This window comes from Echiichthys vipera (genome assembly GCF_963691815.1).
Source record: "Echiichthys vipera genome assembly, chromosome: 23".
In the NCBI taxonomy this organism is placed as follows: Eukaryota; Metazoa; Chordata; class Actinopteri; order Perciformes; family Trachinidae; genus Echiichthys; species Echiichthys vipera.
Window position 1 is genome coordinate 3,446,522 of NC_139848.1, and position 15,251 is coordinate 3,461,772.

The 15,251-nt window shown below is 42.7% G+C and overlaps 1 protein-coding gene across 1 annotated transcript; it reads left to right on the forward strand.

Moving 5' to 3' along the window:
• The first annotated feature begins 5,684 nt into the window (after window positions 1-5,684).
• lancl1 (LanC antibiotic synthetase component C-like 1 (bacterial)) lies at window positions 5,685-14,970 on the forward strand. The gene is made up of 10 exons (XM_083937830.1): window positions 5,685-5,738; window positions 6,081-6,204; window positions 6,295-6,412; window positions 9,479-9,689; window positions 10,198-10,345; window positions 11,435-11,581; window positions 11,727-11,909; window positions 12,281-12,457; window positions 13,439-13,511; window positions 14,241-14,970. Exons 2-10 carry the CDS (start codon window positions 6,118-6,120, stop codon window positions 14,315-14,317), a joined length of 1,221 nt encoding a protein of 406 aa, XP_083793956.1. The 5' UTR covers window positions 5,685-5,738; window positions 6,081-6,117; the 3' UTR covers window positions 14,318-14,970.
• The last annotated feature ends 281 nt before the right edge of the window (window positions 14,971-15,251 follow it).

The following is a 15,251-nucleotide window of genomic DNA, read 5'->3' on the forward strand; positions in this document are numbered from 1 at the left end:
CTGCAGGCTACGGCTGCAGGGTCAAGTGGTCGTCTTTGTGCATCACAGTTTGGAGCCTGCTGAGACTCTCCTCTGGCAGCATTCACACACTCGAGCAGCAAAGTGGCTGTCCACGTGAATATCAAGGAGGGATGGGAGGAAGACGGGGAGAGGAGGGAGTAATGAAGGTGGTGTTGTGCGAGAGGCAGGGGGGGAGAAGATGATTAGTGGGAAAATGAAGTCAGAAATGACCCCAAGTTCAGTTTGCCATGGTCACGTTGTGTTCAGATGCTTGTGTTCATCCGGTGCGTGGGACGTATCTCATCACAATGACAAAAACACACTGTTTAGTGAAGTGTTTCTTTGGTTCAAGGTGGTACTGGATACGCACATTATGGATTTTAGTGTGGTATTATTCTATAGTTTCTCATGAAAAGACAAAAACTAACAATGCATTAGTCTGTTTCTCAAGGCCATGGGTTCCTTAAATCTTTTAAATCAGCTCATGAATAATGTTTAATAGCAATAAGCTGGCTTTGGTTACGCAGACAATACTTGTTCATGGGATCAGTATGACGTTAGTTTTGGTGTTTTCATTTATTGACAATAAAGTAAAACGCATGATTTCACAATCAATGCGCAAGATGTGCTCATCCTCTGCTAGGAACAAATAATGATCAATATCGCCCCTAATTAATATGATTTTCCTCCATGAAGCTTGTTTCCCCAGCGGCGCAGTGGGAGGGAGAACCAGGTCAATAATGTGTCTTTCAAGGAGGAGCGCTAATCAAGCCCGAAGGTCTCCCTCTGAATTTTGTTGCATTCTGAGCCTCATTTCCATTCCCCGTCCCTCAAGGCAAGGTAAAACAGTCCCGAGGTGTATGAGCAAAGGCTCTTTACTTTGTGCCGCATCACCAGCCTTCACCTGCAGCTCGGTCAATTGATATGGAAATGACGGGCGGCCAAGTTCTCCTAACTGAAGGTAAAAAATAACGGAGCATTCACACAAAAAAAAGTAGAAAGGTAAACAAAAGAGTGACAGTGATGACTGTAGCGAATCTTTGGTCGATCTAATTGTCAGCTTCATTTGCACTTCTCAAAGACAAGGCTACACGAGTCATTAAGACTGGGAGCATGAAAGAATCCTGCTTACTGTAGAAGCAACTCAGATTTCTGTCGCATAGTCGATGTTGAGCGTTCAAGGTTTGGAAAACTTCAGCATTATTATCATATCATTTTGAAACAGGCTGCGGGACGTGAAAAATACATAAATAAAGAACTTAAATTATTAATTTTGTTTCTCGAGCTTTCATCCCTCTAGTCACAAAGGAGCGTCTGTGTAAAAACATGCCTGGACTCTTGTGGGAACCTACTGAAGTGAGACTATCCTTTTCGGTCCATGGCATAGTTTAATTAGCGCTCTGTTTTGATGATTTTAACTCAGTCTGGAGCAGAACCCCATCTAACACCAGAGAGAGTCAAGAGGATGAAACATGGGAAGAAGGGGTTGAGGCATATTAACAAATGGAGAATAGTAATCACAGGCCTTCAGAGGATGTATCCCGTTGCACTCGTCTCTTTTGAATGTGCAACGTCTTGCTGCCACAACAATGTAGTCTTTCTCTCCGTTGAGCCGCTCACAGGGCTGAACATTCAAAGGGGAGATTACAGGGCTGGTGCAGCTCCCATTTCTGCAATAAGTGAAAATGTGGAACACCAGCAGTGAGACTCACCAGTGTGCCGATCAATACCAGCTCCATGTTCTCTGTGACTGTAGTCATTATCATCACCATCCACACAACAGGATGTCCTCATTCACCTTCTGAACAGAGTCCTACTAAAACTATTGAACTCATTTGTAATGAAACCACAGGCTTTTTTTCTCATTTTGATCTTGGTTACTCTTTCAGTCATTCCCCGGCTGCAATGATGGTGCAGAGACACCGAACGTGCAGATGAGGAAGACCCAAAAAAGCTGACCATTCAGAGCTGACTGGGCTTTTCAGGAGGGGGTCTTAAAGTGACAGGCGCTAAAACAGAGCGTTTCACACAGGGGCGTGAATACAGGTTTATTCAGACAGTATGTGGAAATAATGTGTTTTTGAGCATTTAAACATGTTCTGGTAGAAACCCAAATTACAAGTACGAACCAGAAGATGAGCACAAAACGGGACCTTTAATGATGCTGCAGAGACATGGATCGCCTGTGCATAATGTCGTGTAATGGCATCATCCATGTTTTGTATTGAAAATCTTTTCATTTGTCCTGCCACAGGCTCATTTCAGCATGTTGACAACATGTGTTCTGCAGCAGTTCATGCATTAGCCCTCATGTGCACAGTGACCGCAACGGAAAAAGCCTGATTGACTGTGCAACCTTTGCAACCATTCATGTTGATGGGCTAATGTCTGAGATTAGACACCTGTGTGACAAAGTCGTTCAGGGCTCAAAGGGGAACATTGTGTCCTGAAGGCAGCAATTGTTGCAGGTTGCAAAACCTCCATGTCAAGCAGTCCCTAGATAAGTATACATGAGGGCAGAGAGAAACCACCATGCATTTCCTTTGTCACCAGTGATTTTGTTTAGGTTTTATTATTATTATGGCTTTGATTTATAAAGCGTTTCTCTCAGTGCTCAAGGCGCTTTACAGAGTCCAGGCTCCATTCATTCACACAGACGTACACGGTGGTGGTCAACTACGTAGTAGTCACCGCTGCCCTGGGGCAGACTGACGGAAGCGATGCAGCCAATCAGCGCCTACGGCCCCTCGATCACCTCCTCAAACATACAGCAGTCACACACATTCACACGAGGCAAGGACACAACGACCATGACACAAGTAGGACGGGTATCAAACGGCCGACCCTTCAGAAAATGGCCGACTCGCTCTCCCAACTGAGCCACAGTAGGTTTGTTGTGTCACTCCAGCTCAACCTTTGATCAAACAGTCTTGCCCTCCCGTCTCTTACTGTGCCATAAAACACAACTGAACATAGGTGAAAAATACAAATGTGTGATTTTCCTCCAAATAAATAAATAAATATACTGGAAGCTATGTTTAGAATATAACATGTCATTTTTTCTGCAAAGAGTTCAAAATGTACAAATGAAGTGATAAAGCATGATGCAGCTAGACCATGTCAGCATATCATTCATCTTCAACTGCTTGTCCCTGTCGAGGTCGCGCGGGGGGGGGGGGCTGGAGCTGTTCCCAGCTGACATTGGGCGTGAGGCGGGGTCCACCCTAAATATTCATTCATTCATTCTTCTTCAACCGCTTATCCCAAGGTCGGGGTCACGGGGGGCTGGAGCCGATCCCAGCTGACATCCGGCGTGAGGCGGGGTCCACCCTGGACAGGACGCCAGTCTATCACAGGACACATAGAGACAAACAGAGACAGACAACCATTCACACCTACGGGTGATTTAGAGTCATCAATGAACCCAACACATTTTACAATATTTTATGACACACACTCCCTGCAGGTTTGTATGCATGTTCTGCTGCAGGGATTATCGCGCTCTTTCCTGTATTTCCGTAAAATCTTTCTGTAAAGTGAAGAATAGCTGGTTATTTGTAGCGATCAGATACAATGTAAGTTCATTCTTGACCTTGTAGATATTTGTTTGACAAACAAACCCCAAATCAAGGTCACTCACTATCTTTTTATCAGGGATTTTAGCTCCCATCAGCTGATGTAACAGGCACGTAAACGGGCCTTTGAAGCTCAGAAGTAAAATGGACGCCAGAATAAGAGCTGCACATGTCAAACAAAAAAAAACATCTCCATGACAACAGAGCAAACTCCTGCACATAAAAATATCTTGTTTTCACATTATGTTCTCGATGTTTCTGATCCATTTCTTTCTTTTTCTGGAGTGGCAGCAACACATTTCCGTAGTAAAGCGCCTTTTACAGTGTTCTTAAAAACAGTTTTTAAAAATAGACTCATAAAAACAATGACAGCACCACGTCCTGTTAAAAAAACAATCGTATATAAACAACTTAATAAAAGAGAGCAGTGTGAATAAAACAATAAAACAAATGGTGTGGGAGGAAGATGGAAGAATGACAGGGGAATTAAAAGTATTAGTATTAATCTTAGAATTTTATTTCTGTGCTATTGGTACTTTGTATTTTGCTTCACCATGTTACTGTCATTGTTACATTGGTATTGTTATTCTTATTAAATATAATAATAAAGAAATAATAAATGACAGAGGAGCTGTTAACTAACTAATAATCCATTATGGAGAAGGAGTGAGATTATTATGTGTTTACTTCTTCCCACTCCTTTTCGGACATGTCAAAAAAAGACATTTACATATGTGTTATTCACGATTCAAGATTCAAGAAGTTTTATTTATCCCGAGGGAAATGATTGTGCAACAGTTTCAACTCAAAGATGAAAGGATCAGAGTGACAATAAGCTAACATAATCAAATAAAAATAAAGCTAACATCAAATAAATCCAACAATTAACTTGATGTGACAGAGTGCAACAGACATTGTGGTTAAACGTAGGTTTATACAATAAACAACAATACGCAGCGTGCAGTTTAGCAGCATGTTGAAATAAAATAAGTACAAACTAAATAAGTGATAAGGAGCAATAAGTGATAACAGTGTTAAAAATGTAGCAGCATTTCTGACTGAACTTAGTTACAGTACCTCTAAATAAGTGTTGTCTCTCAGGTCTCTGCTGATGGTGGTGGTGCCTGCTGCCGTGGTCCTGCATGACGCTTCCTGCTGCTGTTATTATATTCTATCACCTTAGCTGTGTTTGTTTCTACTGTTCTGCTGTATTAATAAGTCATATTCACATTACTATAGATATTATTATAGTTACTGGAAGTGTGTCTGTCTCTGTCTTTGTGTCTGTCTTTGTCTCTCTCTGTCCATCTGTCTGTCTTTTCTCTCTTTCTCTCTCCTTTTCTTCCTCTCTCCGGTGCAGACAGATGTCCGTCCTCCACAGAGCTGGGTCTGTCTGACGTTCCTGTCTGTTATAGTGAAGGTTTTCTTCTCCACCGTACTCTACGGGGGAATTGTTGGGTCTCTGTAAATCATAAATAAGTCATAGAGTGTGGTCTTTACCTGCTCTGTAAGATAACTTTTGTTATGATCTGGCACTATAAATAAAATTGAATTGAATAAAGTGATGCAGTGATGATATAAAGTGACATCTGCTCAGGACACAGTGTCTCCACTGTTGATTATTCCTATTCATGAATCTTTATGCTTTTAGTTGTGTAATATTATTATTTTCTGTCTGACCGTGAAATCAAATAGAAATCGCGGCTGTAGCTCAGTCCACAGGTGACTCGGCTGGGAACCGGAGGGTTGCCGGTTGGAGTCCCAGTATGGACCATGACTGGAGTGTGGACTGGTGGCTGGAGAGGTGCCAGTTCATCTCCTGGGCACTGCCGAGTAACTGTTGAGCAAGGCACCGAACCCCCAACTGCTCGTGACGCCGATCCATTGGCAGCCCCCTTGCTCTGACATCTCTCCATTAATTGTATATAGGTCCTGTTTGTGCATGTGTGTGTATATTTCAGGCCTGTGTGTGTGTGTAACATGTAAAATAACAGAGTGCAAAAATGTAATAAAGTCATTCTTCTTCTTCTATTCCCATTGTTGTGAGGTGCAGTACCGCCTCCGCGTCAGCAGGGGGCAGCAGCGCGTCGGCTCCCGCAGCACTCTGCCCTCAGGAAAATATAAAGACGAAGAAGGTTCAACATCAACAACAACCTAGCAAAGGTAACGGTGCTCATCGACGGTTTGAGGCGTGCAGCTTCACCGTAATTCGTGCTTTTGTGTAGAAATGCATTGTTTCGAGTATATGCCGTGTTATTATGACGCTATCGCGACGCTAATGGCGCCAACAAATGTTAAGCTAACTAGTAGCTACAGCTAGCTAAGCTGTCATTATTTCATGCGTGTGGGTGTGAAGCCGCGCAGGAGACGCTCACCACCTTATATGGCTTTATATGCTGTTTTTAAAAACCCATACTCACTGTTTATCGCCATATATTTATTAGACTCGCCCTTTTCAGCCTCCTGCGCCTCATATTGACTCATCTCTGTCTGTTTTTGCCCCAGATATTTAGCAGTGCAGCGGTGACAAAGCTCTGGAAAAATGGACACGAGAGCCTGGAGGAACCCGTACCACGACTATGATGGGAACCCTGCGTCCACACAGGCCCTGTTTGACTGTCAGGGGAAGGTAATGCATCAGAGACTACATAGTGTGGGTCTGTGTGTGTGTGTGATGGAAAGACATCCCTCTTAATTTCACATTTTCTCGCCCCTTCAGCTCACAGCAGAGTTCGCCCAGCGACTGAGCAGCAAGATCAGTGAGCTCTTAGCTGTCATGGAGAATGGCCTGAAGTCTGCTGACCCAAGAGATTGCACCAGTTACACCGGCTGGGCAGGTGATGACACCATTACACTCCTTGTTTCAGGGACATCTGATGGTGTGATCGCTTTGAGATGCATGCTCGAGTCATTTTTTCTGCAATTGAGGATCTAGTTTTTGTGCATGAAAGGGTTTTGTTAATGCTTTGATTTTTCTTCAGTGTAGATGATTATTTAATGCACAAACTGAGGGACCTACTCAGCGTTAGAAAATACAGTTCACTGAGGCAGCAGCCGAAACTCCTCTGGTGACTGTGTTTGCAGCAGAAAAGGTTAAAGGAGCAGTGGTTGTAGGATTTAGCAATAAAAAATGTAATATAATATTCATAATTAAGTTTTTAATCATCAGAAAAAAATAATTTCTGTGTTCCAGTGCGTCTCTCATGCATTGAATGTCAGGCTTTTTCTGCCATCTCCGCTATCTCTTTTGCAAGGGCACCAGTGTCTGAGCGCTGATGGTGATTGGTTTAAAGAAAGAAAAGCAGGCCAGTGCGTTTACCACCATCCCATAATGATAAGCCGGTGTAGCCGGTTCATACTCCATCGTTACGGTCTGGCGATGCAAGGCTAATTTGTTGGTAAAATAAATTCTACAATTCCTCAAGATGAACTTTCCCTCACTGCAGCTGACAACCCCAAATAATTGTGTGATGACGTCACCAATATATATATAAAAGCCCATGGAAACCCCTCTCTAAAGAGGGCCTTTCACGTTTTCACGTTACCTAAAGGCCACCAGAGGTTCTTATGCATGAGAAGAAAAGGAAGGATGAGGAAAGGGGTTTTCAGTTGGTTACAACCAGCTACACACCGGTCCATTTAAATATAATAAATGATAATCGTGTTTATCATTCACCTCCCTCGATGAAATTTTTGGTCTGTGAAATGTCAATTAATGATCAAACTGCCCATCGCAATTGGTAGAGTCCAAATAGCGGATCATACTCCATCGTTACGGTCTTGCGATGCAGGACTAATTTGTTGGTAAAATAAGTCCTACAATTCCTCAAGATGAACTTTCCCTCACTGCAGCTGACAACCCCAAAGATTTATGCAAATATTCATGTGATGACGTCACCGATATGTAATATGCCGCTCTAAAAGCCCAGGTAAACCCCTCTCTAAAGAGGGCCTTTCACGTTTTCACGTTACCTTAAGGCCACCATAGCTTCTTCTGCATGCAAACAAAAGGAAGGGTGAGGAAACGGGTTTGCAGTTGGTTACAACCAGCTACACACCGGTCCATTTAAATATAATTAATGATAATCGTGTATATCATTCACCTCCCTCGATGAAATTTTTGGTCTGTGAAATGTAAATTAATGATCAAACTGTCCATCGCAATTGGTAGAGTCCAAATAGCGGATCATACTCCATCGTTACGGTCTTGCGATGCAGGACTAATTTGTTGGTAAAATAAATCCTACAATTCCTCAAGATGAACTTTCCCTCACTGCAGCTGACAACCCCAAAGATTTATGCAAATATTCATGTGATAACGTCACCGATATGTAATATGCCGCTCTAAAAGCCCAGGTAAACCCCTCTCTAAAGAGGGCCTTTCACGTTTTCACGTTACCTTAAGGCCACCATAGCTTCTTCTGCATGCAAACAAAAGGAAGGGTGAGGAAAGGGGTTTGCAGTTGGTTACAACCAGCTACACACCGGTCCATTTAAATATAATTAATGATAATCGTGTATATCATTCACCTCCCTCGATGAAATTTTTGGTCTGTGAAATGTAAATTAATGATCAAACTGTCCATCGCAATTGGTAGAGTCCAAATAGCTTTTTTCGATGCCCTGATGAAGACTGAGTAGAAACGCGTAGGCGGCATATCCAGGATTTAATAAAGGATTTTTATTCTCACTCACAGTCGGAGTGCCTCAGATGGTTCCTGACTGCCATTATACACCTCAGACTCTCATCAGAGTCATTCAGCTGGACAGTCATTGTGTTTTAGTGTTAGTCTTTTTCATGTGTCTTGATTTGTCCGACAAACAGTTCAAAACCCAAACAGTTATTATTTATTCTAATAATCCAAATATAATCACAGATGACCACTCAATCCAGAAAATAGAGACATTTGGGCATTTTTAAATGATGATGTGGGAAAATTAGCCAATAAGGGTCAAACAAGAGAGATGAAGAAACTTTAAGACCGGCTTCTCCGTGTGAGTTTATTCCAAATCATGTCCTTGCGTGGAAAGCCCTCTTCAAGACACCTGCACCAACGGCTCCCGTCTCAGAGTGCTCCCAAGGTCGGGTTCTGCAGAGTTTAGATACAGATACAGTGCAAAACAGCCCAGCTGGCATGACGTTCGCAGAGCTCAAGGGCAACTCGTCCTGTGCTTTGAGTATCGCAGAGTCATAATTATACATTTCAGTCCCACTTGTATCAAAGGATAGAGGGAAGTTTCTTCACAAGATATACGAGGCAGTACATTACATGCAAAGATAAAGAAAACGTCTGCGTCACGAGGAGACAGAGAGTGTGTTTTGTCCCGTGTTTTACAACTCAAAACATGTTTATTCCCATCAGGATGATCAATCATTAATCAAAATCCTTTCATTGTTTGTGAATTGATGACTCGACTTATAATTAATCTTGGTATTTGCAATAAACAACTAAAATTATGTTTTGTAACACCAGAAGAGTCTCATCTCATCTTCAACGATAAATTAAATGTATATTCTATAGCTATTTGTTGCGAAAGGAATGTGTTATTTCAACTATTTTCAAGAGCAACAACGTGAAGACTCAAGCATTTTTAAGGATTTCAGGCACCTGTACGAAGCCTGTGTGGACATCTCAAATGATCTTTTTTAATAAGCAATAACTAAGATTCCTATGAATATGATTCCTATGATCTCTATAGTGTCTGACCCGGTGTCTCATTCTGAACAGGCTCGGTGTGTCCAGCTCTACTTTGGTTTTATAATAATTCAGTTTCAGTTGATCTTTCCTTCTTCAGTCTCGTGCACATATTCTAAAATGAGGTCAGATTATTCTGTAGGTTACCAGAGAAAAGCAGCTTTTTTTTCTGTTCCAGTTTGAAACACGTCTTTCTTCTGTCCCCAGGCATCGCTCTGCTGTACCTGCACCTCCACAACGTGTTCAGGGACACCTCCTTACTTCAGAGAGCTCTAGAATACGTCAACCGCAGTCTGAAGTGTTTGACCCGCCGCCACGACGTCACCTTCTTGTGCGGGGACACGGGGCCCTTGGCTGTAGCTGCTGTGGTCTACCATCGCCTGCAGAGGGTGCAAGAGACTGATGAGTGCATCAACAGGTCAGTCTGGAATACATAGATTCGTGAATTATCTTTCCCCTGTAGACCAGTCGATTGGTCTAGATTTTCTCTGGTTGCACAATTTTATCTGTAGTTCTTAGTATGTTTTTTGTTTCACCTGTGCGTCTTTTTATTTTAACTTCATTTAGAAATAATGCTGCATGCTATATGATAGTTTCTTTTGGAACAATGGGTTTAGAAGAGTGCTCTGACATGTCGCTTCAACAGTGTTTTGGGAACATGCTGCTTAAACTAAATGCTTGTGATTGGTCAGACTGTTTATCTGTGGCCACTTGATTGGATGAACCAGAGCATTACTCCAATCACAATGGGTGAATATGGCTGCTGATCCAGTTAAGTAAACTGCCAAAGGTAGGATTGCGATCCCATTTTTCTATACTATTCATTGTTCACGGGTCATCATGGATAGTTCATTGGTGCAATAGTCGATCATGACAGAAGGTCACCCTGATTCCTGAATCCTGTGTTTCCTGTGCTACTCTCCCAGACTGCTGCAGTTTCACCAGAATGTTGTGAAAGGTGCAGGCGGGCTGCCTGATGAGCTGCTTTACGGGCGCATGGGTTATCTTTACTCGCTCGTCTTCGTCAACCAGCAGCTCGGGCAAGACAGGATCCCGCTGCAGTACATCCAGCAGGTGGGTCACAAACACAGGCACAAATGTTCACGTCCGAGCCATGATGACCATGAGTTAAGTTGGTACATAATGTCTTTAATATGAAGGACAGGATCTTACAGTAACCACAGAAAGAGAAGAAACTGAACCTAATTGGATAACAGTGTTGGGAATAACTAAAGAAAATAAGGGGAAATTAGGGATGCAAACAATTCATCGATTATTTGTCAATAAGAAATTACTCGATTAAAATAAAGTAATTGCGTTTTAAACCCCTAAATCCCCGCCAGTCCACGGGAGGGCGTGCTTGACGCCAGACGTACTTGATGCACACGCGGGAACACAAGCGAAGTAGGGCCCTGACGACAACGACAAGACAAATGAGAAGCGGTAACTGACAGGATGAAGATGCAAGCCTGAATCCCGAACCGGGCCGTCTGGGCCGTGGCTCGAGAGCCTCGGGCTCCGTCACTGTGTTGTTTTTTGTTTTGTTTTTCCTTGGTAGTAGACATTGTCAGTGTCATTAAGGCGCACTCACACCGTCCATTCGTACCGTGCTTTTTGTTTCCAATGTCGCAGATCTGAGAATGTCCAGTTTCTTTTCGTGTTAAGTAGCCTGTGTAATATTTTGATATTCTCTATTCAGAATGGGTTTGATATGCTACCAAAATGTTATTCCCTGCCCTCCCGCCCAGAATAAATCTTTGAGGAATATGATTTGCATTTCTTCTTAAAATCATAAGGAAGATAGCATTTTATGTTACGTATACCGTAGATAGAACCTATTCAGAGGGAGATTCAGCTTCTCAGAAGAATTTCTTTCAATGAATCGATCGAGAAGATGAAACTATCGATTAATGATTTACTCAATCATTTTCATCCCTAGGGCAAATACATTGACCTGATATGCTCTTCAGAGACTTCCGGGTTAATATCTTGCTTCTCACTAGCAGGTTGCTGCCCCCAGCAATCTCAATTAACCGTTGGCGACTAATTTGCTTGCTCTTGCACATATTGATATCCAATTGCTCTAATTTATCTCCATTGATTTCCTCCAATTGTACAGATTAGATGTGTTTGTGAGGCGGTATGTGTTGTTTCCCTCCTCAGATCAGTGAGGCGGTGCTGGTGTCAGGCGAGCACCTCAGCAGGAAGTTCAGGGTGCAGAACCACAGCCCTCTGATGTACGAGTGGTACCAGGAGCAGTACGTTGGCGCCGCCCATGGCTTGGCTGGCATCTACTACTACCTCATGCAGGTAAAACAGGCCTCTGGGAAGACGGAGTACAAGCAGCCTTTGTGTATCTTGTTTGTGATCTGTTGTAAAACAAACTCAAACTACTGAAGTTACGCCCTGTTACTTCTTGATGCTCTGTAAACACGGGCTGATCTCTCCCTCACAGCCAGGCGTTGTCAGCGTGGAGGAGTATGTACACAGGCTGGTGAAGCCCAGCGTCGACCACGTCTGTCGCCTCAAGTTCCCCACCGGAAACTACCCTCCCTGCATCGGGGACGATCGAGACCTGCTGGTGCACTGGTGCCACGGATCCCCAGGGGTGGTCTACATGCTCCTCCAGGCATACAAGGTAAACACTTGGGAAGTTGGAGTTATTTTCAAAACATGATGCTTTATCTTTATATCCAAAATGTCACTCATGGAGTCCAGTTGTTTAGAGAATAACACAATAGTTAATTTCCAGAGTCATAGTGCCATCTTGTGGTGAAGTTTCATCGATTTCTCTGCTGTTATGTCGTGTTGTAATGTATTTAGTGACTCATTAAAGAGACAGATACAGAATACAGTTATATTCAGAGACAGTATGAATATTGTGCTTTTTGAACATTAAAGCATGCGAACATGTTCTAGTAGAAACCTAAAACACTAATACTAAAAGTATGAACCTGAAATTGAGCGTTATATGGGCGTTTTAATTTCATATTGTCTCCCTTGTCCTAGGCCTTCGGAGTACCCCAGTACCTGGAAGATGCCCTGCAGTGTGGGGAGGTGGTGTGGCATTGCGGCTTGCTGAAGAAGGGCTATGGGCTGTGTCACGGTGCGGCGGGTAACGCCTACACCTTCCTGGCTCTCTACCGGCTAACGCAGGACCCCAAGCACCTTTACAGAGCCTGTATGGTGAGAGCCCCACTTCAAAGACACACACACAGTGCCGCGGCCGTTTGAGTGATCAAACAACTGCTGGTGTTAATCGTGGCACTCCTGCAGTAGATCCATCTTAATTAGTGCCCACATACTTTAATTAATGCCTCATTTGTATGAAAGTGAGGGATAATGATCGGGAGTTTCTCATCTGGTTTGGGTAAATATTAAGATTTGTGTATCTTTTTGTATCTTTTTTATGCAACAAACATGGAAGACGTGCCCCTTTATTTTCATTTCTCCCAAATAAATGCACTTTAGAGGGGTTTGAAATGTAGATATAGGTAATATAGATAAATAAGGCCACTTGATAAAACAAAGTAAATCATAAGACATGATATGTAGTGGGCTTTTTACCCACTGTGTTTCTCAAAGTTTAGTGCCATCGATGAAGATGATTTTGTTTTTTGAGGCTTCATATTGTCTTTCTCTGACTTTGATGCAAGATGTGAAAGTCATCTTAAACTTAGCCCAAAGGACAACCAACCGTACCACAGTTGGCCCCTCTCCAGCTTTCGAATTGAAAATTATTCCACAACCGGGGCATGTGAGAGGCAGGCCCTTTTATGTTTATTGACAATAGGATGGTAGCTGTCGGTGCGAGTCGCCGTCAAAGCCGAGTCGAGCGGGGCTGCTAGCATGCTCTCTTTGGATGCACTCCAGGTGGCACGGGTCCCACGTGTACTATCATTAATATGAATCTATTCATAGAGGATGGAAATAGAGTCTTCAGATGTCTGCCTAAGCTCTGTTACATGCTCCCAGTGCAACAGAGCGACACTGGTCATAATCTGATCCCTCGACAGATGCTAGGATTTCACTGAGAGGAGCACAGTTTTAACAGTTGTTGACATTGCTCGCTATTCTCCTGAGACGGTTCTGCTGCAGCAACACTGTTGTGATATTATGGGAGTGTTATTATGACACTGACCCTCTGTCTCTCTCTTCTCTCTGCAGTTTGCCGACTGGTGCATGAACTACGGCAAACATGGATGCCGAACACCAGACACTCCCTTCTCCCTTTTTGAAGGTAACGCTCAGTTTGTTCAACGTATTCTCACCTTTTTTCTTTTTGTTTAAGTAAAGGCTCATAGAGCTGATTAAACATAACTGGACCCATCTTTTTTAATTAAGTTATGTACCGTTTGTGTATGTGCAGGAAACAGACAAACAACCATGCAGTAAATCACTGTTACAGCTAATTATTGAGCTTAAAGGTCCATTCTGACGATGCACTTGGCATTTTTGTTTATGTCATCCCTTTTAGTGAGGGTCTACATGTGGCCTCTGAATCTGTCTGTGCTAATGCAGCCTCCCTGCATCTGTCACCATGATATTTGACACTTTTACAGTTGCAACATTGCATCATGTTGCAGTTACCAATGCACTATCACCTGCTTTTAAATTGTAATAGCAAAGCTATAAGGCATGGGTGTCAAAGTGATCCAGCCAACCAATCAAAAACACACCTAGTCCAACAAATCAACTGTGTGAAGACAGTTCAGGTGATTGAGTAAGTCGAGTCAGGTGTGTTCTTGCTTGGTTGGAATGAAAACCTGCAGCCACAGCGACCCTTTACTGGATCACTTTGACACCCATGCTATAAGCAGTTTTAATACAGAAAGAGACACAAAGAGTGCAGATGCAGAAGTCTCAGAAACACAGACCGATCAGAGCAGACTGGGCTTTTTCAGGAGGGGGGGAGCTTAAAGAGACGGGCGCTAAAACGGTTTAAACTGAGAGACCTTTGTGTTTGCAGGCATGGCTGGCACCATCTACTTCTTGGCCGACATTCTGCAGCCAATGAAGGCGCGGTTCCCTGCCTTTGAGGTGTAAACATTTCCCCACAGGTAGTTCCTCCCACCCACACTGTGGGAAATATAAGAAGGAGAAGACCCACACTTTTGCTCTCTGTCTCTCACACACACACACACACACATACACACACACATACACACACATGCATGAAAATACTACATTCACGACAATCGACATTGTGCCATGTTTTTCTCTCCCGGGAACTTAACATGTTATTAACAGGATGAATCCTATACTCACATCTCAACTACATAATTGTCTCAAAGATATGTCAAAGGTGAGAGCTTGCCTCCCTTTTCGGTTTCTTTTTTGTGTATAAATCTTATTCTTGCTTTGAAAAACTGTGGCTGTTGCTCAGATTGTGATGTCATTTGAAGGTTTTCAGCGAAAAAGGAAGGTGATTTTTTTTTTATTTTTGGGCTGTCGAAACATAAAATAAAATTGTGGTTTAAACGAAATGGTGTTCTGTTAACACTCATCACTGTTTATTTTGATTATTCTGTAAGCTTGATACGTTCAAAGGAAATGAAATGCTTTAGTTTGCTTTTATTTTGTAGAGTCAACAGCAAAGCTAGTGACAATGCACTAAATATAAACGTGCCATGTGTTAAGGGATTAACCCCAGAGTGTAAACTGTTGCCTGTCCTTTGCACTGTCTGAGCAATAAATCATGTGGTTTTTTTTGTACAGCTGTTGCTCTGTAGTGAATTTTCACTATGTCCTGCTTTTGTTTTTGTGTAATGATGTAGCAGGAGAGAAAAGCCACCAGGGGGCAGCAGAGACACCACTACTTTAGAACAAACAAACAAATTAGTGACAGTTGAACCTGCACTTGGCACATGACCAACATTCACCTTGGTCACTTCATGAATAGCTTATTTGAGAGTCTAATTTTAATGCTAATTATGTTGCATTTCCATGTTCAGGGGATATATGGACACTGCTTATAATA

Coding starts and splice junctions, on each gene's coding strand:
- lancl1 (XM_083937830.1), top strand. CDS start 6,118: ATGGACACGAGAGCCTGGAGGAACCCGTACCACGACTATGATGGGAAC. Junction 11,910..12,280: donor TGCTCCTCCAGGCATACAAG/GTAAACACTTGG, acceptor CCCTTGTCCTAG/GCCTTCGGAGTACCCCAGTA. Junction 13,512..14,240: donor TCCCTTCTCCCTTTTTGAAG/GTAACGCTCAGT, acceptor TTGTGTTTGCAG/GCATGGCTGGCACCATCTAC.